The sequence below is a fragment of the Phoenix dactylifera genome, unplaced genomic scaffold (assembly GCF_009389715.1).
Source record: "Phoenix dactylifera cultivar Barhee BC4 unplaced genomic scaffold, palm_55x_up_171113_PBpolish2nd_filt_p 000040F, whole genome shotgun sequence".
Classification (NCBI taxonomy): domain Eukaryota; kingdom Viridiplantae; phylum Streptophyta; class Magnoliopsida; order Arecales; family Arecaceae; genus Phoenix; species Phoenix dactylifera.
Genome location: NW_024067668.1, coordinates 30,854 through 54,174, shown reverse-complemented (window position 1 = coordinate 54,174; position 23,321 = coordinate 30,854). Strand labels below are relative to the sequence as shown.

The window sequence follows — 23,321 nt, the reverse complement described above, 5'->3', positions numbered from 1 at the left end:
ATTACTATGATTATTTTACCTACATGTTGTTTCAAATATTGCCTTGGTGCGGGTTGGTACATCTCGGTACACACCTCGGTACAATCTCAATACACTTTGATATGCCTCGATACACCTTAGTATGGGACGGGATGGTGTTTTCACCTACCTGAACTTGATTTTGTACCAATTCTCACCTAGTGCGGTATGGCACGCATTGTATGGACGATATCGCAGTCCATGACTTGCCTGCTCAATGAATTTATTATGTACAACATCAAACTTCAGCATAGAATTGCCAATATAACCACCATAAAGAATTGTGTAACGTAAAATATTCTAAAATTTGTGTAATAACTTTTCTGGCTTTTATTTTTCTTGTACTTTTCAAACTTTCAGATTTGTTTTTGATTTTTTTTTTTGACAAACTCTGATACTTTGAGAGCAACTGCAGAAATGACCAAAACTGCCAACACAATAACTCCACAGGCTTGGCCTCTGAAACAGAAACCGAGTTTTAAAGGCTTGGTCCATTCGGTAATGATCAAGTTTTGTTATTATTCAATTATCAATGATTGCCTGATCAGTCCTCTCTGAAGGTTGTTCTTATGATTGTCATTAATTTGAGGCAACCTATAGTGTTAACTATTAGATGGCAATTATTAATTCACTAGCTTGTCTTTATATTTACTTGAATTGCATATCTTTCTGAGGCTTATACTGGACTTTTAATCATCACCACATGATTATCCTTTTTTTCTTATGGTTCCCTTCATTTCTCTTGGGCCTTTGTGATAGATTGAGATTTATTCAATGGTAAAACTCTGCCCATTCATCTTGTTCCAGGAGGGACATAGATGTTTCAATGGCTTCAACAAGGAAATCGAGAAATGTGAACAAGCGCTTTGCGAAAGTGAATGATGAGTGGCTGGATAAAGATGCGACAATTGCGAACAAAAGTAAGACACGCGTAAGTATATGTGGCCTTGGCAAACTTCAATAGCTTCTTCTCTCGCAAATTCTATTTTGTTGGTCAGGTGAGACGCTGGTGTTAGCTCAATTTTTCATCTCTCTCATGGATGGATGGATTATGACATGGTTATAGAGCAGGATGTCACCTATGATAATTCCAGTTGTATGCTTTTGAAATCATCAAAGGAGATTTGGGATGCACTGAATGCTGCTGCTGCTAATTAGTACATAAAATAAGTGTTTGGGTTGCTTTTGAAATCTTCCAAGAAGATTGGGGATGCACTGAAAATGTTTGGTTCTGCTGAAAACAGACATAATATGAGTATTTGGGTTTGTCTTTACCGATTAAGACAGAGGTATTCCGTACCGATACCGGTACCCAATATAGGTGGTGTACTGACACTCGGTATGCTCAAAAAAAAAAATCCATTTTGTATCGTACGACACTGTGCTAGTGTAGCATTGGTACAGGGTCTGGTACTGAGACAGCGGACCTTGTGTTATACTCTATAAATTTTTATAGTTAATCTTTATCTTTGTATTATATTTACTCATTGTATAAATAGACTATCAAATGGATGCCTATCAGACTCTTGCTCTTAGATTTTTAGATATATGTGGGCATTAATGCCATTGCAGCTAAGTTATTTTGATTTAATGCAATGAAGTGTGCATATGCAATGTTTTTGATTTTTGTCTGTATAACTGAACTAGTAGTACAGATTTATTCTGTATCTGAACTAGCACATTACTTGTTATTATTTTTTTTCAAACTTCTGGTAATATGTCTATGCAGAAGAGGAAATTGTCCGACATGTTAGGCACTCAATGGAGCAAAGAAGAGCTTGAGCGTTTCTATGAAGCCTATCGAAAATATGGGAAGGACTGGAGAAAGGTTTGCCTATATTGTTTTCTGAACTTGCTTTGTTTTTGAGAAGGTTTCTTTGTGATATATGTTGTTTTACCCCAGTTCTGTAGTTATTGAACAAATGAATTGTTGCTATTTGATTTGTTGAAATGGATGTTATGTGGGATACTGGGGGTTCCTTTTCCTTTTCTCAAGTTATGAAGTATTAAAATCTCTGCATGTATTAATAATCTTCTAAACGTATTGACTCTTTTGGGTTACCAGGTGGCTGGTGCAGTACGTAATAGATCGTCAGACATGGTGGAAGCTCTTTACAATATGAATAGGGTAAAGTGTATTTTCTTGATGTGATATTTTATTCCTTGAATTTGTGCAACCTTTTCCTGATCCTATAATTAGGTTCTGCTTCTGAAATAAATGTTAACTAAAAAAAAACTTTGAAGTATGAAATTTTATTTACTGGCTTATCAGAAAACAGACATGCATATCAGAAATTTGAAGAGGAGAGGTAAAAAAAACACAGACATGCACCTACATTTTGAAGGGTGCAATTTGCCTGCACATACATCTGTTTGCTTGATTGTGCATGTTGTTCATAGATCTTTTAATAAACTTAGTTTAGATTAACCTTTATATTTACATGATGTTCACATTCTTCTCCATATAGACACATACATATATACAAGTACATTTATCACGTATAACAATCTGTCAATTATTCTGTTTCCTAAAATTTTTGCGAAACTACTGTAACTTCCTCTCTCCAAACTAATATAATCCTGACCAGGAAGAAATTATGATCCATACACTAATACCGAAACAAAATAGTAGATACCTTTTGATAGAAGTTGCATGTTATGATCAGTGGAGTTATCTTAACTGCTGCAATAATATATGGTTCAACACTTTTATACTGTTTCTTTCTTTTTTAATTAAGTTTTCCTTAAATGTATGTATGTGAGCTTTTGGTTCTATAAAGTTAATGGCTTTGGCTTCTTGATGTATCTATTTTTGGTATTTACTAACACTATCATGTAGTTTGCATGGAGTATCTTATCTATTGCCCTCTAGTTTTATGTTACTCTCTCGCTAGTTGTATCATTCTTGTTTGGTCACCATTCACCTTTAATGTTTTCCCTACATATACCATTATATGCTCTCAAATACCAGTACAAGCCATATTATTGTAACTTGTATTTCGATAGCTCATTTTTCCTTTTCCTAGTGAAGTTTTTTTTTTTTTTGTTGGATCAAGCGTTACCTTTAAACATGACAATCTGCACAAACAGCTTGATGACTTAAACCCTACTAACACTATCTTCAAGATGCTTCTGGGATTCTTGAAATTCAGATTGAACTGTTGCACAGGTCACAAGTTTTATGATTATGTAGTCCTGCAAACAATGAAAATTCTTCATATATCTCAGCTATGAACTTCAGAACACTGCAATAATGGCTAGTAGTCAGCTTTCGATGCACTAGATTCAAAGTTAATGATGAGCAAATGAGGCTAACCACATGATTATTGATTCTTCCACCCAAAGTTGTATTCTGAACAACCTTGAACCTTGAAATTTCCAGAAACGAGATCAAATTTTTTAGTTGATTTATTTCCGATAAGGTTGAAGTTATGATGAACCATGTTGCCATGGATATGCTGGTTGGAGTGTGTGTCTGTGTTGGATCCTTCTAATGCCTAAGAGTTTTTCTCGTGGCCTCGTTCCTAGTGTAATATTTACACCCACATCATGCTGTGTCAATGTGGGTACTTCAGGGTAAATCAGAGTGTGGCAGATAAGATAGAAGAACAGCTTAGAATTTTTTTTTCCAGTATTCCAGTTGACAACCTTATCTGATTGCCTTTGGGCTATGTGTCATGACTTGACCTATGGAATGGTTGAGCACTCTTTTCTTTGGCTAATAGAGGTACAGGATTCGATCACATGTATATTGTATCAGCATACCTTGCATACTACTGATTTATGTTTTTTTCCCAATAATTTTACTATAACCATTTTAGAGTACACTGTTGTTGTTTTACTCTCTTAATTTTTATAATGATGTCTTGAGAAAAAGCTGACCTTATAAGTCGTGTGTTTTCTTCATGACTATAACTGGTCACTATGCAATCTCAGGCATACTTATCCCTTCCAGAAGGAACAGCTACTGCAGCTGGATTAATCGCAATGATGACTGATCACTACAATATTCTGGTGAGATTGGATATTGAGTTTCATATTGATGTTACTGTTACTATATAGGCTTATTTGGTGCTCAATTGCTTTTTTTTTTTGGTACATACGGACATGCATGTATACACACATATGCACTCATATGTACATGTATTTGTGTATATATGTGTGGGTGTGTGCGTGTGTGCATGCATCAGTTGGATCATGGAGAGAGCACTATATCTGGAACCTTATGCATGCGTGCGAGCGAGCGACTTTATACATAGTGAAGTTGATAGTGTAAAGGTCACTATCTTTGAAACCTTGGGTAAAGCACCTGAGTAAATATTTCATGTACTTGGTGCCATAAAGGATGTGCCTGGTCCAAGTTTCCAACACAAAAGTGTAGTCTCTTTGTTTATATGGATTTATAATTCCATAACAATTATGCCTACAAAAGTGTCGTACATCTCCACCAGACTCGGAGGTTTTTATTTAAGTGCAACTGGCAAATCTCCTTTCGTAGTAAAAAATTGCTTTTGCTTTTAAACTTCATGAAGTCATTGGACTTGGTGAAATATAAACTAGACTGATGAAGGCAAGATTACTAAAAATAATTGACATTTTCAATAGACAAAATAATATGGATTTTAAATTTAAAAATTGGTTTTGTCTATATAATTACAAAACGTGTTAACAATGAAAATGTCTATATTTGTCAAAGCGCCTGTACTGATAAGCATTGCTGCCCATTGATAATGTAAAGTCCATACCCACTGCTGAACACTGTCAAAATTCCTGGGTTTGCTCTATGCCAGTAATCTAAAAAGTTGAGTTTAAATTATGGATGATAGATTAAATTACGTACCATAACCATAAACATCAAGCCTTGTTCGAACTAGTTGGGTTTGGTTTCATGGATCCTCATTTGCCAAATTTCATGCTTAAAACTATGTAATAGGTGGAAATCTTCTGCTTAAAACTTCTCATTACTACACAAGAACAAATTGTTGGAACTGTACCTCATAGAAGAAGAACACAGTTATGGTACTTAGACTTTAAAAGTCATATTATTGTTGATACACAACTTGAAATGGACTTCTAACAATAGATAAGGTGTTTCCATTAAAATGGCCACCCTATGTCCATTATTCTTCAGTCTGTAAATTCTTTTTAACATGCACTGGTCCCATAACCTGGAGAGCAATTTGAGTTTTCAAGGACCTCCTTATCATTCACAATTAAACATATTGAGTTGGATTGCAAAGATGTTTGCCATGGTTTTGACAAATTATTTCACCTCCCACTGATAAATCTTTAGTTATTTAGGGATATAAGTTTTGCAAAGTTAACAGTGTATTAGTTTCTATTGTTGTAAAAAAGGAAAAGAAATCTATAGGCTGGATGCTCTAAGGTGATATATGGTAATACAATCAGTATGACCTTGTTATCTGGATGCACTGAATGAAGTTTTGTATGATATTATTGCTTATTGTATAGTTGTTTCTTTTTATAATTTTCCAAATATCTAATGTTTGTGGCTGTTTAACTGGACAGCTATGGTATTGCTCGACTTATAAGATATATTCTATGCTACAACTGAATTGGTTCTTTCAGTGCTGCAATATGCTCTAAATATCTCATGGCTGTGCTTCTGAAATTTTCCACGGTCAACCTTAATTTTGATCTTGTTACTGTTTGGTTGGACAACTTGGCTGTTATCTGAAGCAAGGAACTATCAACTGACAGGAAGGGAGCGACAGTGGTCGTGAAAGCAATGATGTGTCTAGAACATCTCGCAAGACTCAAAAGCGTGGTCGGGGAAAATTTCGACTCATGTCAAAAGGTTCCGATGGTCCCTATCCTGATCTACTGCAGTATCAGTCAGGTCCAACATCAGGATGCCTGTCATTATTAAAGAAGAAGCGATCTGGAGGTAACTTTCAAGGTTTCAGCATAATGGCTCTGTAGAATTTTTCTGAATACCTTTATTGGAAGCATTGCTGCTTCATTTGACAATCCACCTGAGACTTAATATGGCCGAAAAGTTCGCTGCAAAGCATTTATATTTTAGAAGATCAGGAGATATAGATGCAGAAGATTGATCTTGTCATCTCCAAGTGCCTACTTATTTTAGTTTCAAGAAATCAACATTTAGACTTTCCAAGAACTTTTTTAATTCTTTATCACTATCAATTTGAGGTAGCAGCGGATGAAAGTAGAACTAAACAAAGGAAACATTTCTGGTTGCATTTATATAATTCTGAAGGATCTGAGTACAATACATTGATTCTTCCATGCCCATGATTTTCTTCTAGACATATGCGATGACCAGTCATCTAAGCAGTTGCATTTATAGATGCTTCAATTACATATTCACATGCACCAAGGATTAAGATATTGGTGTGAGTACCCTTGCTAGTCGGCTGTCAGCTTGGCATCATGAATTTCTTAGACATTTGCTTTGGCCAGTTATATGCATTTATAGATGCTTCAATCAAGCACACATGCACATGCACCAGGGTTTTAGATATCAGTGTGAGTACCTGTGCCAATCGGAAGTTGGCATGGCATGGCTATTCATGCCTGAACTTGTCTTACTTGGCTGAAGCATATTAGAAAACTTAAAAAATAAAAACATATTAAATATGCTTTAATAGGTGCAGTGCAGACTTGCTGGGTGCTGGTACTAATCCAGCAAGGTACATGTGGTTGGCACTCTAAACCAGTTAATGCCTGCACTTGTCTTACTTGGCTAAAGCAAAAACTAAAAGTACTTAAAAAGTGTTAAAATATGGATTTAACAGGTGCAGCGCAGATCCCTGCCGGGTGCTGATACTTACCCAGCATGGTATATGCTGGCTGGCACTTTTAACCATGACATGTGCACAAACATGCAGAAATACTGGTGTCAAATACTCCATTTTATATTTTATAACTCCCAGTTGTAATATCTAGAGCTGCAGTATCTGTTAAGTTGGCAGTGCGCCTATCATCATTCCCAACTGCCAAGTGCTGTTTATATTTATTTATGTAATTTTTGTTGAAATTAATATCTTTTAATTTTAGTCTTTGCTTTAAAATTTTCTATGACTTGCCTCGAAGGAAACTCTTCAGTTGCAGAGCTTCTGTGCATATAGCCAGATTGGTTTTTTCCGAAATTCTTGACATGGCTTATTGTTCGGGCTGTTGTTCAAGTACCCTCTTGTATAGCTTTATATCAAGGCTTCCGACTTTGATTGATAGTAGTGGTGAAATTATGTACATTATGATATTCTTATGTTTCATTTCACATTGTTCTTGTCATTATCATAATTTTAACCATTGCGCTTTATTCCTTTGCCTATAATTCTTGTTAGTTGCCACTATACTTCATCTGGTCTGGAAGCTTTTTTATTTATCAATGTTAGAATCTAATTCATTTCAGTTTATGTGAATGTCATGAGTCTCACTTAGTCAACCTCTGTTGTGGATGTTCTCATGCTTCTGATGTTTGTATACGTAAATACAGACACAAAATTTAATGTTCTATTTTTTCAGCTGAATAAAATTGAGTTCTTGAAACATTGCCAGATCTATTTCCAGGTAGCCGACCTCGTGCGGTTGGGAAAAGGACTCCCCGCATCCCTGTTTCAAATATGTACAGCAGAGACGACAGGGATAAAATACTTTCTCCAAATAAACAAGCATTGAAATCTGTTTCAAACACTGCTGATGATGAAGGTGCTCATGTGGCTGCATTGGCTTTAGCAGAGGCTTCTCAGAGAGGAGGCTCACCGCAGCTTTCTAGAACCCCTGGAAGAAGAGCTGATCACAGGAGATCTTCTCCTGCTAAGAGTGGTGAAAAAAAGGTGAGCATCTTAAGTTCTGGAGTTTATTTCTTCTGCCATAATGCTATAAATAATAAAAAATTCTCTTCCTAATACAAAATGTAGAACGAGTCGGAGATGGACAGCTCAAAGTTAGTTGGTGTTCAAATTGAGGGCGATTGTCATGAAGGCAGTTTAGGAAGTAGAGAAGCTGAGAATGGAGATTTTGTTAGAGATGTCACTCGTCTGATAGAAAATGACGGGGCTGCAGCAGTTGAAACTAGAAGGAAGGTGAAGAAACTTCAGGAAAAGAGAAAAAAAGCAGCAGCAGACATGGAAAATGATCAACTTGATGATGACAGGGAAGCATGCAGTGGTACTGAAGAAGGCATCAATATTAGAAAAGTTAAAGATGAAATTGACGGAGAGACTATGGAGGGTAAAACTGTAAGAGGATCCAAGAGTTCAAGGAAAAGAAGCCGCCAGCTATTTTTTGGAGGTACGTGTCAAATTTTGTGCTTTTTCTTAGGATTCTCAATATGATTAAAAGGTAGTTATCATTTCTTCTTTTGAATATTTTTATTTGTGGCTGTGACGACATTTTATTGTTTGTTCTTTATTTCTAGCTTAACAATGTACAAATTGGAATTGAATTCTTACTACCATCTTCTTTTATTTAACTGTGTTGCTTATTCCATGTACTATATGGTCAAGTGTCATATGACATTGAGCACATCTTTGATCCCTTTCTAGACAAATGAGCAAGATTGCGCCACCCCCCACCCCACACACACAAAAAAGGAAAAAGAACTTTCATAGTTCTGGTGATAGACAAATCTTTTATATTGAATATTCTAATCTTCTAAAATGAATTATTTGAATAATTTTTGGTTACTTATTCGGTATGTTGGTCATTGAAATATTTTCATGATTCTCAATTTTTCTCGTTTAGTTCTTTGTATGTGATTTTTACCTTTTGTTTCCTTTCCAGCTTGATAATATAATATATTCTATGGAATTGTGCATAATGCTAATTTTGTTTCCTTTCAAGCTTGACATTGAGAATATGTTAAATTGATTGGTGCATGATGCTATACAATTATGTTGTTTCACTTTCTTTTGGCACATGCCATCTTGTCTTGTTGTCTGTTACATCAAATGCCTACGAAATATTATTCTTGTTCACTGTTTTGTTCATGTAGATGAAAGCTCCGCCCTTGATGCTCTACAGACACTTGCAGATTTGTCTGTAAATATCTTGCTGCCTACCTCTACCGTTGAATCTGGTTAGTTTCCTGTTCATATGTCTCAGATTTTTTTTTGTATTTTTTAATTTTACTACTACTCTAGTATGATACATAACAAGTCATTGTTGTCAGAATTAGTGTTCATCCTTTTGTAGTTTGCAATGCTTTCTTTTTTCGTATTGAATTATTGAGTACTTCCTTTGGTTCCTTTTGTTTCCTTTTCAGAGATTAAGAATGCACATTCTCATGACCTTTCATTCTAGATCTTTTTTGAGAACTACTATTACCAAAAGTTAGTATGAAATTGTTGTTGGGATGTATTTACATTTGTAAAGTGGGTCATTGTTCATAATTGTTACATTACTAACATGTTCAGGAAACTTGTTTCAAGTGAATTAAACTTGTAAACCTCACTATTTGTGGATTGGAAATTGGATTCAATGTCTTTTGGTTTTTGAAGTTTGTATCAACTTAGATCTGAGCTGCTAAGAACATTTTACTGTCATTTATCTGTAAATATATGTATACAGAAAAACAGGAAGTTATGCCAGATAAGGTGAACGTAGATTGTTTATCATTATCAACATGCACAATAATCTTATTACATCCATGGTTTTAAATTTCAGATTTTCAGTCTAAACATGTCAAAATTTGACCTTGATTTTGGAGGTTTGGCAATTTCAGCCATTTGCAAAACCTATCTTGTCTAAGGCTAAAGGGCCAAAGGCCTTATTTTGCAGAACCTCTAGGAAGAACGTTGCATTTTTATCTCAACTAATAATTTTTGAGTTTGTTGCAAAGGCATGTTAAGTTCTAGTTTATTAGAAGTTTAAGGGCACTAAATTTTCTTAAGCATTTTATTGTATTAATTAATCATTTGAAATTCTACATACTGGGCATGATTTTGTCAGTCCTGCTTAAACTTTCATGCACATTACCGAAGAAGTTCTATAACTTGAAGTGGATTAATAAGGTATAAATTCTCAGTAAATAGAGTTTTATTTTTTGATGATGTCTAAGATTCTCTATTAGCCTGATATTTCCATGGTGGCTGGTTGAGGAGGTTATTTGTGGTATAGCATGGAAAAAATTTTCTCTCTTTCTAAAACTTTCTTGATGATGATTCTATGGGGTCTATAATGATCATTTTGTGTCTAAAGTAAATGTAGTTAATATTAATATAATCAAACATTTCTTGACTTTTATTAGTACTAGTGGATACAAAAGATAATTGCTCATTCCTCACTCTCTGTAGGACTCCTGATAAAACCTTTATCTTCCGTGCTGGTGCTTGCAGATGCACCCACATACTAATGCAACGAATGAGCGCATGCGCATGCGAGTGAGAGAGTTCATTCATCATATACAGATTGGAGTTTAGCTGCTCAATATCATTGCATATATAAAAGAACAAAAACCAAGACATGATCCTTTAATCATTTCTGGAGACAAGTCCTTTTAGTTAGTTTGACTAAATGATCTTGCTTCGACATGTCTGAGTACTGTACTTTTTTTTCCTTCAGAGGTTATCATGAACTGTTTAAAGGATTAATGTCTAATTTATGAAATTTGTCGATATTAGCCAAATGAATTTACTAGCACTGTGTTTTTTGTTTTTTAATTTCACCTTTCTGACCTTATCTACATGTTATTCATTTAAAAACTGATCTTCCGTTTTTCTAATATGTATGTCTTTCTCGTATGAATTCTAGAATCATCTTTCCAAGTTAAAGAAGAGAAAAGAAACATCAACACTGCTGAGGAGCCTAATATACCTGAATCAATGTCAACAACACATGAGAGAGATCAGGCCAAAGTTTCAGTGAAAAAGGAGACAGGGTATTCGACAAGTGTTGGTACTGATGCTGTTACCAGGAAAAGTGCTAAGCCTGCAAAGTGTTTACGTCATGATGTAAATGCCATTTCTGAAGTGAAGCAGCAAACTTGTGCATGCACCAGTAAGATGCAGAAAAAAAAACGGAAGTCTTCGACTGGAAAAGTAAGATTCTAATGCAACTGTTTTGATAAACATGATATTGCCATCTCATTTTTTGCACTTACCGTCATTTGTTCAGTGTATGAGATGTCTTTTTCAGGCAGGATATGAGCTGCCTTTGTTTTATGACTTCTACCTATTTATTTTTACCATTTGCAGGCTTCAAAAGGTGAATTTAATGGTGATTCTCAGAAATGTGAACCACAGAAGATAGAGGTGCCTTAATCTTTCTTCCTTTTTTTCCTCATAACTTGATTTCTTATTATGATGGCTAAAAAATGTTTCTGGAATAGTTTTAAAGACTCTGATTGACCTTTTTTTCTTTCTATTATAGTTGAATTTCAGCTGGCTATTTCTTGTCAAATGTACTATATGCAAATCGATACATTGATATTTAGCTTCTTTTAGTAAGTCTATATATTATATAATGCATGAAATAAACTCTATTATATCCCCCTTTTCTTGTACAATGAAAACGGGTTGTACCTTATTTTGTTAGTTAGCACCAATGTGAGGAGATAACTTTGATTCTGCCTGGTATGCATGAGCTCTTGGTCTTGTTTGTGTGTGTTTCATAATTGTTAGATTTGATTAGCCCTATGCTGTTCTCGTTGCCATTATTGATGACTTCTACTTATGGCCTTCTAGCAAGGCTTGTTCATGTGCAGTCTTTTTGTGAATAATAAGACTTAGCAATTTGAAATCCTAATGCAAAAAGAACCTTTATAAAAGAGGCTTCAATCATAAAGGGCGGCTCAGTGCACAAGGCTCTTGCCATTGTTTTGTCTAGGGATGCTCAAATTTACACAGCCTTACCTTTGCATGTGGAGAGGCTGCTTCTGTGTTTCGAACTTGCGACCATGGAGGAACGGTGCCATTGGGCCATGGTTCACCCTCAGGCTTCAATCATGACGTGGCATTTTTAAAGCTTCTTGGATAGCCTTTGTACCCTTCTTTCATGAAAAGGCTCAGATGTCTTGGTCGATGGTCTTGCTAGTGGTTGAAATTTTTTTGTGGACTTCTTAACCATCACAAGGTCCAAATTCACATGTGGTAAAGATGGGGAGTAGGAGGAACATTTTCCCCTTAATACTTTCTGCCTAATACATTCAAAAGAGGACATTAAATTATTTTTGCTAGTTTTGACTAAGAAGGTTAAAAATTGGAAAAAGAATCGATGATTAAAAAAAGAATAAACAACAGTATTAAGTAATTAAATGTCAGAAAGTGGTAGACATGAAGAGATGCACAACTCTTTGTGCTAATTTTGCTAAAGTAACCATACATGTATACTAGAACTTCTCAAAACTCAGGTCAATGGAGGCGTAATTAAGTATCACATATTCATGGTTAAGCGATTGCCATGGAGGCGTAATTAAGTATTACATATTATGTAGGTGCCAGCTAAACATTGGCACGGTAGAGGTATTGTGCCATATGATTCTAATACTTGACACACCCCATTGCAAAAAGATTCACAAATCTGTAAAAGGATTCACATTTGTCAAGGTTTATTCTATATTTATATTTTTTAATAAACTTATATTAATTATTATTGGTGAACATTATTTTTTAGTTTTGCTTTTATCTAGGATTACACCAGTCTTCCTTGATATATTTATCTATTGTTGTTAAAAATGTGCATTAAAATAATTTTAAGCAATTGTTGCTCAAGCTAACATTTCATAACTACGTTTAAGCATTAACCACAAAAATAAGCTCAAAATTGATATATATCTGGTTTGACTGATTAAAATAATACATTTAAGTTGATGCATCCCCCCCCCCCCCCCCCCCCCCCCCAGCAAAAAAGAAAAAAAAGGCACGCACACACAAAAACCAGAATATAAAAAAGAAGAACTTCATTTTCTAAAATTTTGATTCAAATTCTTCATGCCAATCTATTTTCATCTTTTCTGTTAGTTTTCTAGTTTTCTTTGTTTGCCTTATATTTATATTTCACTTTATTTACTATTTGCAATTTGAGAATAATTTATGCTGACTGTGTTTTTTCTTTCTCTGATGGAGTAATTGATAGATGAATTCCTTCTGAAAATAAGATGGCACGAAGTTCTAGTTATGGATTTCTATTAATATTTCTTCTGATGCACTTGTTTTCCAGGTCTCACCAGAAGAAGGGAAGAGATTGATTAGTAAAACTAGACGTGTTAGTCAAGTTAGTTCATCACCAAAGCAAGCAAAATTGGTTAAACCACAGGAGAACTCTTCTTCAAGTACTGATCTACTTAGACCAGTCACAGATTCAAACGAAACAATTGTACAGGCTTCTAGTACTTGTCCTGTTAGCTTGCTAACCAAAAGTAGAAGCCGCCGCAAGGTAGGTCTACAGAAAGCATGGAGATCGAAGGAGTTTAAGTCCAATGAGAATACTGTAGGCAATCGTCCTGATAAGTACTCACATCCTATCAACAGGGTGGTTGATCTCAAGGTTTGATATATTTTATCTTCTATGGTCCAAGTGTTACTCAGCTAGAAGTTTTTAACAAAGTCTGATGTTACTTCTTGCAGCAAAAACTTTCTCACAGCTTGTCTTCTCGAATGTTGCGTAGATGGTGTATGTTTGAATGGTTTTACAGTGCGATAGATTATCCTTGGTTTGCCAAAAGTGAGTTTGTAGAGTACCTAAATCATGTGAGATTGGGCCATGTGCCAAGGCTAACTCGTATCGAGTGGGGTGTCATACGAAGGTATTTTCATATTTCGTATTTATGTTTTATTGAGACTGTTTACCTAAATGCTTGTTTGTTCATTATCGCAGTTCTCTTGGAAAGCCACGTAGGTTGTCAAAACAGTTTTTGCAGGAAGAAAGAGAGAAGCTTGAGCAATATCGGGAATCAGTAAGGAAGCATTATGCTGAACTTCGAGCTGGTGTTAGAGAAGGACTCCCAACAGATCTGGCTCAGCCTTTATCAGTTGGGCAACGTGTTATCGCTTGTCATCCCAAAACAAGAGAAATTCATGATGGAAGTATTCTGACTGTTGACCGGAACCGGTGCAGAGTTCAATTTGATCGGCCTGAATTAGGGGTCGAGCTTGTGATGGTAATTGCGTTATAAAACAGCTGCTGCTTAGCTAATTAGTTTTGTTCTTTCTTATTGTTTTTGGAATCTTTGACCTTGTTATTTATATTTTTGAAATTACATCATTAAATTCCCTAATTCAAATTTATTGTTTTACAATTTGAGGACGAACTTGTAGCTGTGAGGAGACGAATATTTTATATAAGCATTTACTGATTTACATGCACAGATACATAGAGGCATACACAGTGTGCACACACATACATACATGCACGCAAGCATGCGCAATACATACATACATCTGTCCATGCATTTAGATACATCCTTGATTGGCACCTTAATCCTCTGTTTGGTATGAAGGACGGATTGGAGGATGGATGGATGGAGGAGGGAGCCGTCTATTTAGTGAAATATGGAAGGATGCATAGGAATGATTCCTTCCTTTATTTGGTGTAGAAGGAATGAAAGACAGGATGGATGATATGTATATGACATTTTTACTAACTACCCTTTAATAAAAGTATTATTATTATCAATTTATAACACTTATTTATACTAAAGGAGGACAATATATAAACTTATAGTTTTTATAATTTATAATTATATAAAAAATTATATAAATATTTAATTTAAATTTATTCTCGTTAAATAAATGATTTTATAAATTAGTTATATATGAATTAATTTATTTATATATTAATTATATAAATGGCTAATTAATTTATAATTTAATTAAAATAGTTAATCAATTTTATATAAATATTTAACCAAAAATAAGTGAATATAAATAGAAAAATAGAAGACAATTCTAATCTTTTGCTTATAATTATGGAAATTATGCACTAAAACTAAAATAATTAGTAATAAAATTTAATAGTATAGGGTTAATAGTATAGGTAAAACAAAAAAAATATAAATAAAATGAATGAAAAAGTGAAAGTGTTAGAGTTTTGTCAAAAATTAATGAGGGGCAATTTTGGCAATGTAGAATCTCACCTTCACATTTTCCATCCATCCTTCGATGCAAATTGGTGGGTCAGGATGGATGGGCAATCCCTCATTTTCATCCATCCTAACTTTTTTTTTGAATCAAATGGTGGATGGGGGCCATCCATCCTTCCAACCCTATATATCCTCCCTCTCATGAACCCAACGAAACACAGGGTAAGTCTTCCATTAATCTTCATATACAACTTTTTGTAGCTTATTCATTCCATTCTATCTTTTTAGCTTCTTTTTCATCACCAGATCTATTGTTTGTTCATCATCGGTCACTTTTATGTCAAATTCTTGGTGGGGATGTCCCTTAAGTTCAAGGGGATCGTATCTCTAAGATAAAGTAACTCCCTTAGCATTGATGGTTGGGTTATGGACTTATGGTATGGTAGACCTAGAGATGCAAATTGGGCTTGGCCAGCCAATGGCTGTTCAACCCAGCTTGTATTGTAAGTAGGTTGGGCTAATGTTTCTTTGGCTTGGCTGAGCTTGGGTCTCAAATTTGTGGCCCCATTTAAAACCGTGTTGAGCTTGGGCCACTGATTTATGAGCTTGATAGCCCCACTCACCCTGGCTCAAAATTCATATAGTATGTACATGTATTTTAGATACCCACACATACATATATATGCCTAAATATTACCTGTTTATAAGCAAATATTATCTGTTTTTTAAGTAAAGTCTATTAACTGTTTTAGGAACCAAAATGTATGTTTCTTGATTTTTATTCTTCGGTATGGTATGGCACATGTAGGCATGAGAAGACATGCTAGGGCTGGCCGCTGGCTGGTATGCCCCATGTCAGCGATGCTTGAACTCTTGGTGGAGAAAATCTTAATACTAAAATGGTAGTGCTCTTTTATTGAAGCAATTGGATTTTCTTGGGTTTCATAGTTTATTTTTGATCATTGTTGTTTACTATTCAAGTGCAATTTGATGCTTCTTTTTTTTGTTTTGTTTTGGATTCTAAGGGTTGGTTACCAAATGAATGTTTTTGCTGTTTATTGACAAAAGATTCAATGTGATTTGTGACTTCTGAATTTTATAGCAAGCTCCTGGATATTGTGTAATCACCAATACTATTTCCAGGATATCGACTGCATGCCACTGAACCCATTGGAAAATATTCCTGAAGCTCTTAGAAGACAGAATATTGTTGCGAATAAGTTTTGCACCAGCTTCTCAGATACAAAGCTAGATGATGGATCCAAGGAGTGGAAGATTGGAGGCTCCATGAAGTTTGCTCCAGCTGAGAGTTTGGAAATTACAAATGGGTCTTCTAATATTGCTTCTTCTAGTTATCCGATGCATACTTTAATGAAGCAGGCAAAGGTTTTTTGCTTTTCATTCTGTATCCTTTTCTGTTTTGAACAGTGATGGTTTGTAAAGGAGTATCCTAACGGGCGAACCTTTCTGACAGGGGGACACAATTGATGCCATTGTACAGGCTAAAGCTACTGTAAATGAAGTTGCAGTTGCTGCACAACAGGCAATGTACAGTCAGCCTTGTACATTGTCACAAATACAAGAAAGAGAAGCTGACATAAGAGTCCTTGCAGAGTTGTCGCGTGCCCTTGATAAAAAGGTAATGCTTGTTGGTAACAATTCCTTGTGGTGGGGTTTCTTACTGCAATATATCCTTCGCTACCAAAGTCCTAGGGAAAATTTATTGTTGACCCTAGAAATTTGCCATAAGGCTTGATGGTTATGATTCCGTGTATAACATTCTGTATACCATTATGTTATCTGCTTTTTTCATACTATAAAGCAGGAGATGTTATTGTCAAAGCCTTTTCCTGTTGAATTTGAGGTAAGTTATGGAGCAGAAAGCATACCTGTCAGTTGAGAAGGCTCCAAGGACTTGGCACATTTAATGACCAGTTCGATCTGGTGTCAACCTCTGGAAATGGGTGTGGTTTTCTAGGCCAATGCTAAGTTAGGCAAGAAAGGTGCTTGTTGTGAAACCTGCCAGTTGGTGGTAGAAAGGTTTTACTTAATGGTTGCAATTCAAGTTAATAAAACAAATAAGAGACTCTCCAAAATTCACCATAAAGAGCATTGATGTGGACATAAGCATAAAAAACATCTACATGTATTGTGGGCTTATGGGCTTATAATTCATGCACCCTATAAAATTCAAAATAGGGTTGCAAAACAGAAATCGGAACTGCTCAATACAATGTGCCAGTTTTAAAGTGTCTATGAACAAAATATTCACATCTTTTGCAGACATCTTGCCTATGAATCAATTCATCTTAAATTAAAAGTTCTAAACTTCTAATGGTTTGATACATCTTTCTGATTTTGGGATTAGTAAGGCATATGCCAGAATTCCCGGATATATATATATATATATATATATATATATATATATATATATATATATATATATATATATATATATATATATATATATATATATATATATATTTAAAATCGCTTTAAACCTTGTAGTTTATGTTCAATTTTATAAATTCGACATTGTAATTCCTCATTTTCAAATTTCCATGTTGCCCATTATATTGACTTGTATCAACATTGGGGTATGGTCTGGTTCAGCAAACTATGTGTAGATCTGGAGCATATGTGGTACAATACTAGTACATGAATAGTACAGGGTCATATCCTGAGATTTGGAACCTTGGTCTAGTGTCAAGTGTTGATAGTTTACTATCATTGTTTGTTGATTTAAAGTGTGAAGGAGTGTTATGAAGCTTATAGGTGTCCATGTGACTAGATACATCAAAAAGGCTAATTTTTAAAGTGTCTAGGTGACACTTCCTGTAAACGTTATGTTTGAAGGAATAAAATAACTGCATTCCAGCATAAACAGTTGTGCCATATTTACTTATTATTAACATATAATGAATTCATCTCTTGAACGTATCATTTTTACAAATTCATTTCTTACCACGGGTCTTCTCTTGTGTCCATGACTGCTCTAGTGATATCAATGGAAGCAGCTTAACTTGCTGATACAGGGATGCTTCCTACCTGGGCAATGGAGCAAAGTCCAATGGTTCCTGTGTATACAGGTCAAGTTGTGATTTGTGGGTCTAAAACATATTATTAGTGCTGTCCAGATAAAATAAGAGATCAACTCACAAGTGTTATGACCAAGGTCCGCCATACCGGAACCGGTCCCATACCGGTTTTTCAACAATAAACTATCGGTACCGGATTCCACGCTGATCCGGTACCGGTCCCAGGCCGGACCGGTACGTACCGGCCCGTACCGGCCGGTACGGACTGGTACGGCAGACCATGGCTATGACCTTTGTTTCTTATCATTATGCATTCATTCCTTAGGCATGTCTGACAGCTGTCCATGTAAACTGTTAGCCATTTGATGCCTGTTAAATTTCAGTTAGGCATGCACCCCTGTCCACAAACTCTCTTTTTGGTACCAGTTGAGAGAGCTTTTAATCAATGCAGATGATTCTACTTTGATATTTTGCCATTTATGTTTGTATCTAACCCTAAATATGTTGGACAGGATTTGTTGTTTGGTTGGGTAGTTTTTCACAATATTATAAGCTATTCTAGTGACATTTAAATTCAAAAGATCCTATCTAGTTTGTAAATGCTTCTTTTGGAATTTCATAACAATATACATTTGTAACAGCTGATTGCATATGATGTGTTTGCTAGATTTATATTGCAAAACATTTTTGTCCTTTAACTTACATCTGGTGCCTGTTGCTTGTGGTGGATTTCTTTCTGTTCTTATTGCTCATAAATCAGAAAGTGGTTATGAAGAAAATTTTAGGGATTCTTTAAGTTAAGACTACTGAAATTAGTGGAGATTGGTGAACTGCTACGCGTTAATGTTTTCTAGGAAGCTTTGCTGATGGAACTGAGGCACATGAATGAAGAAGTTTCTGGAAAGCAAAAGGATGGTGATGCCATTAAAGATTTGGAGCATTTTAGAAAGCAATATGCTATGGTGCTTGTGCAGCTAAGAGATGCCAATGATCAGGTAAGAATCATTCATGGACCTTATGCCACTCATGTTTTAATTGCACATTTTTCTTTTTCCTTAGATTTTTGTTGTCTATATTGCAAAGTCTTTAGGACCAAAAGCTATTGTCTTTTGTTTTCATTATTAGGTTGCTTCGGCCTTGCTCTCTTTGAGGCAGCGCAACACGTACCATGGGAATTCAACACATGCATGGGTTAGATCCATTGAGAATTCAGGGGGGGCTGCTGGACCTCCAGACTCTTGCAATCCATCAGCTTTTCTCAATCAGGATTCAGGATCTCATGTAGCTGAGATTGTTGAAAGTTCAAGGCGGAAAGCAAGAACGGTAGTTGATGCTGCTATGCAGGTGGTTTGACCATCATCATTTCTCTGTATCAGGTTTTTTATGTTTTTGTCTCTTATGTTGGTTCAGTGTTTGGAATTTCAGAATTCAGTGGTATTCTTAGTCTAACAAACGTAGAACCAATTATCAGTTCTTAGCCTGTTTTAGATGCTTGCTTTCTGGGAACAAGTTCTCTGTAGTTTGTCAAATTTATAGTTCCAAAGAATATCTAAGAGTATGCATTTGTCTTGATACACTTCTCAGGCTATGTGTGCTTTGAAAGAAGGAGAAGATGCTTTTGTTAAGATTGGAGAGGCTTTAGATTCTGCTAACAACCGCATTTCTGGACCTGTTTCTGGTGTATTTGGAGTAAGACGCAATCCTCCAGATCCAGGACATGGCATTTCAGCATATCAAGATCATACAACATCATGCATGTCTGAGGCAACAGTTCATGCTAGTCCAAAACCCCATATTTCTTCTGATTCAGAGATCCAACTTCCATCAGATCTGATTTCATCATGTGTCGCTACATTGCTCATGATACAGGTAAACTCTCTTGGAAATTATATTATTATTCAACACACACCCGTATAATCTGTGGTGGTTGTCATATGGCTGTATGTTTTAAAATTTTGAAGATTGGTATGTGAAACTCGTCCATCTCTAATCCCTTGTGCGACATAGAACTCTTGATCGGAACTCAGCTTGCCTGCGACTCTTGATCTTTTTAAAATTCTTATATTCTAACTTTCTAAGGCACATTCTAGTGCATAACTTGAAAGTTTACACCATAGGTTAAATGAAATAGCCTTTGAATCTCCCCTAAGGAGATATAACTTAACTGATACTAAAAAATTTCAATTACCCATTTTATTTGATCCAGCATATAGAAGTATTCTCATAACAAATTTTGTGAAGCCGTTGATAATCAATATCAAAATTCTCATTTCGTAAGAGCGATATTGTCGTAGCGATTTTTATTTGGTTATCGAGCCTGTTAGTACTAGAGCAATTTTTCTTTTGAATTCATTCAAAAAAGTTTTGTATATTCCAGTATGGGTGTTTGTGTGTATGTGTGTGTGTGTGTGTGTGTATATATGTTAAATGAGATCCAGAAGTGCAAAAACATTAATGCAGAGGGACATTGGTGTCTTTTTTCCCATTTATGGTCCGATATGAATATTTACAACTTAATTTAGACACCATAAAGCAGATATGCCTTTTCCTTTATCGTAAGGGTCCCAGCATGTATTTGATGATGAGCCAAAGAAAAAAGAGCATATAATTTTAAGATCCAATTCCAATTCAAGTCTGCATTAAGCATCAGTATTTTGGAAACTTTGGAGGGCTAACACATACGGCCACTTGGAAATGACTCGATATGATATTTGGAAGTTGGAAGTCTTGAACATTTCTGGACAAATTGACATATCCCTAAGGATCTAACTATTGCAACTATGCAATAATTATCTACTCTCTGTGTTAATATTACAAGTAGTTTATACATGGATTCTAGTATTGCTTGATTTCTCTCATTTGAGTGGGTCAATGCTCCTCGCTGTATATTATTGCCATTGCTATGTTAATATACGGGTTATTTTGTATACCTTTGTCTCCTAAAGTTTGTCATTGTTGTCGAACAGACCTGCACCGAGAGACAATACCCACCTGCCGAGATTGCACAGATTCTTGATTCTGCAGTCACAAGTCTTCAGCCATGTTGTCCACAGAACCTTCCAATTTACAGGGAGATAGAGACATGTATGGGCATAATTAAGAACCAAATGTTGGCACTGATACCAACTCCAAGCATCATACCTCCTGTAGAGGTACCCGTTGCGCAAAAATGAATCCGAAGCGTGTTTTGTTTCTCTTGTCAGGTTCATTTTTCCCGTCTTGTTTGTATCGTGATGAAATGATGATATGCTCTTTGTATCAGGAGATAAAGTGATATTCCATTAAGGCATGTACATAAATACAACTGTTGGTTATTTCTTCTGTCCAGCTTTTTATGCTCAACTTATGACATAAGGTTCTTTTTTTCCGTCTTGTTTGTACCGTGATGAAATGATGATATGCTCTTTGTATCAGGAGATCAAGTGATATTCCATTTGGCACGTACCTAAACACTCCCTGTTGGTTATTTCTTCTCTCCAACTTTTTATGCTCAACTCATGACATTTTCCACTTTGTTTAATGAGAGGCAAACAGAACTTTTTAATAGGGTGGCGCAGACGGACAAAAGGAGGTAAACTGCAGGTTTAGAATATAAAATTTTTGCACAGCTGGGCGTTATATTATTAGATAATTTTAAAAAATAATTCTTCTTTAAGAATATAATGTAGAATATAATGAAATCTTATTTTCACTCTATCAAGTCATGTCAAAAAATTGTAGTTCAATAAATAAAAGTTTTGCCGGCAAATATTGACTCTTTCATCTGTTCGGTCAGTTCGTGATGCCTGAGTTGAGATATTTTCCCATCCATACCGGTTGCTACATGATTTATGCAAAGAAACCAACAACTTACCGTAACACAATTGATCAAGTTGGCCTAAAAGTCGATTATCTTTATGCTAATTTGAATTCTTTTGATGGTCACCATAATAATCAATTTCTTGATTATTTTTCATCTGAACTGAACCCAGTACGAATCAATAGACTTGGAAAAGATTGAGGTACCTTGTAGATTTGCTCAAAATAATTTCTGATCTTGTATTAGTGTGCTGTTAATATTGATTACAAATACTTATATTGTTCTTTGCAATTCAAGTTCATTATTCCAAAGATTTTACTACGTTTCATAAGCCCCAAAGGGACTGGAGCATATTAGCGATCTTTGAATAGCTAAACTACAAATTCAGGAGCATTTGGTGCATAAGTGATGCACATTCAAAATTCTTTTAGAAAGAAATGTTTAAATTTATATAACTTAAATTTTAATTTTGCAGTCCATAATTAGATATGGTAGGCATGAATTGCTCTCTTTCCAGAATTTGTGTTGTTGTTTTCTTTTCCCCTTTTTTTTTTTGGCGTGTGTGAGAGGTGTGGGGTGTGGTTGTGGATGGTGAATAGCTAGAAGTGAAAATACTGAAAGATTTCCCCTTTAATGAACAGTATTATTTTCATGTTTAACCACTATCACTAGCCCAAAGAATGGTGTGCGGGTTACAGCTGCAATTAGGATTTTTCTATAGCTTCCTGAGCTCTCTTCTGGTGGGCTAAGCCACCTCACTTCTATTCTACTCTGTACAAAAAAAAAAGCTCAAATGACCCAAACATCTCTGCAGAGACTAAGAGAACCAGAAACATGGAAACAGCTACTACTCAAACATGGTTGGAAACATCCCCAGGGCCACCATTCATTTCTACTCCGCCTCCTCTGCTATACTCTGAAGGGTTGGTCTCCATGGCCGATTCCGATTCCAACGACCAGCATCGCTCTCTTCCGAGAGATGGCTTAGGAGCAGCTGGATCGGCAACCCTTCCATGTCGGCTCGCCATAACAATTCCTCCAACTGCTTCTTTGTAATCTTAATCTTCACCACCGAAGAAGAAACTGCTCGATTCTTCCCCTCCTGGCAGCAAAAGGGACTGTCGAACGCCATGTCGTCCATCTCTCCACCGTCGGACCTTTTTGCTCGTCGAAGGTTGAGGCAGTTCCCCATTCTCTTTTTCTTTTACCCTTCTCTCCTCTTCTTTCCTTCCTTCCTTCCTATGTTCTTCTCAACTTTCTCCTTGTTGGCAAAGATGAGGCACAGCCACTTTGATGCATTGTATTTATACACGGGAAGATAAGTTGAGGAGAGGGAGAGAGAGAGAGAGAGAGAGAGAGAGAGAGAGGAGTAGGTGATGGGGCTGCGTCTTAGGGAATGGGTCAGAGAGGTCAGCATCTGATGTTGGATTGCTTGAAAAATTTCCATAGCCACGTTGGA

At 35.7% G+C, this 23,321-nt stretch overlaps 1 protein-coding gene across 5 annotated transcripts; it reads left to right on the top strand.

Annotated features, from left to right (window-relative positions):
* Nucleotides 1-505: 505 nt before the first annotated feature.
* LOC103719317 (protein ALWAYS EARLY 2-like) lies at nt 506-21,431 on the top strand. Of its 5 annotated transcripts, none has more exons than XM_039115922.1 (20): nt 506-516; nt 826-949; nt 1,748-1,846; nt 2,084-2,146; nt 3,955-4,032; nt 5,740-5,926; nt 7,576-7,841; nt 7,926-8,298; nt 9,002-9,085; nt 10,759-11,045; nt 11,202-11,258; nt 13,165-13,491; nt 13,572-13,750; nt 13,822-14,104; nt 16,169-16,411; nt 16,500-16,664; nt 18,918-19,058; nt 19,189-19,407; nt 19,648-19,932; nt 21,030-21,431. In XM_039115922.1, the coding sequence occupies exons 2-20, from the start codon at nt 845-847 to the stop codon at nt 21,234-21,236; spliced, it is 3,648 nt and encodes a 1,215-aa protein (XP_038971850.1). In that variant the 5' UTR covers nt 506-516; nt 826-844; the 3' UTR covers nt 21,237-21,431. The 5 variants fall into 5 exon arrangements, with proteins under 5 accessions (XP_038971850.1, XP_038971849.1, XP_038971848.1 ...); XM_039115921.1 differs by having other exon boundaries at nt 7,564-7,841; nt 16,169-16,405; XM_039115920.1 differs by having other exon boundaries at nt 7,564-7,841.
* Nucleotides 21,432-23,321: the final 1,890 nt, after the last annotated feature.

What these genes read in the sequence shown, in the direction of transcription:
- LOC103719317 (XM_039115920.1), top strand. Translation starts at nt 845, where the DNA reads ATGGCTTCAACAAGGAAATCGAGAAATGTGAACAAGCGCTTTGCGAAA. An exon ending in GAGTGGGGTGTCATACGAAG is followed by an intron (nt 13,751 to 13,821) that starts GTATTTTCATAT and finishes TCATTATCGCAG; the next exon opens with TTCTCTTGGAAAGCCACGTA. An exon ending in CGCGTGCCCTTGATAAAAAG is followed by an intron (nt 16,665 to 18,917) that starts GTAATGCTTGTT and finishes AATGTTTTCTAG; the next exon opens with GAAGCTTTGCTGATGGAACT.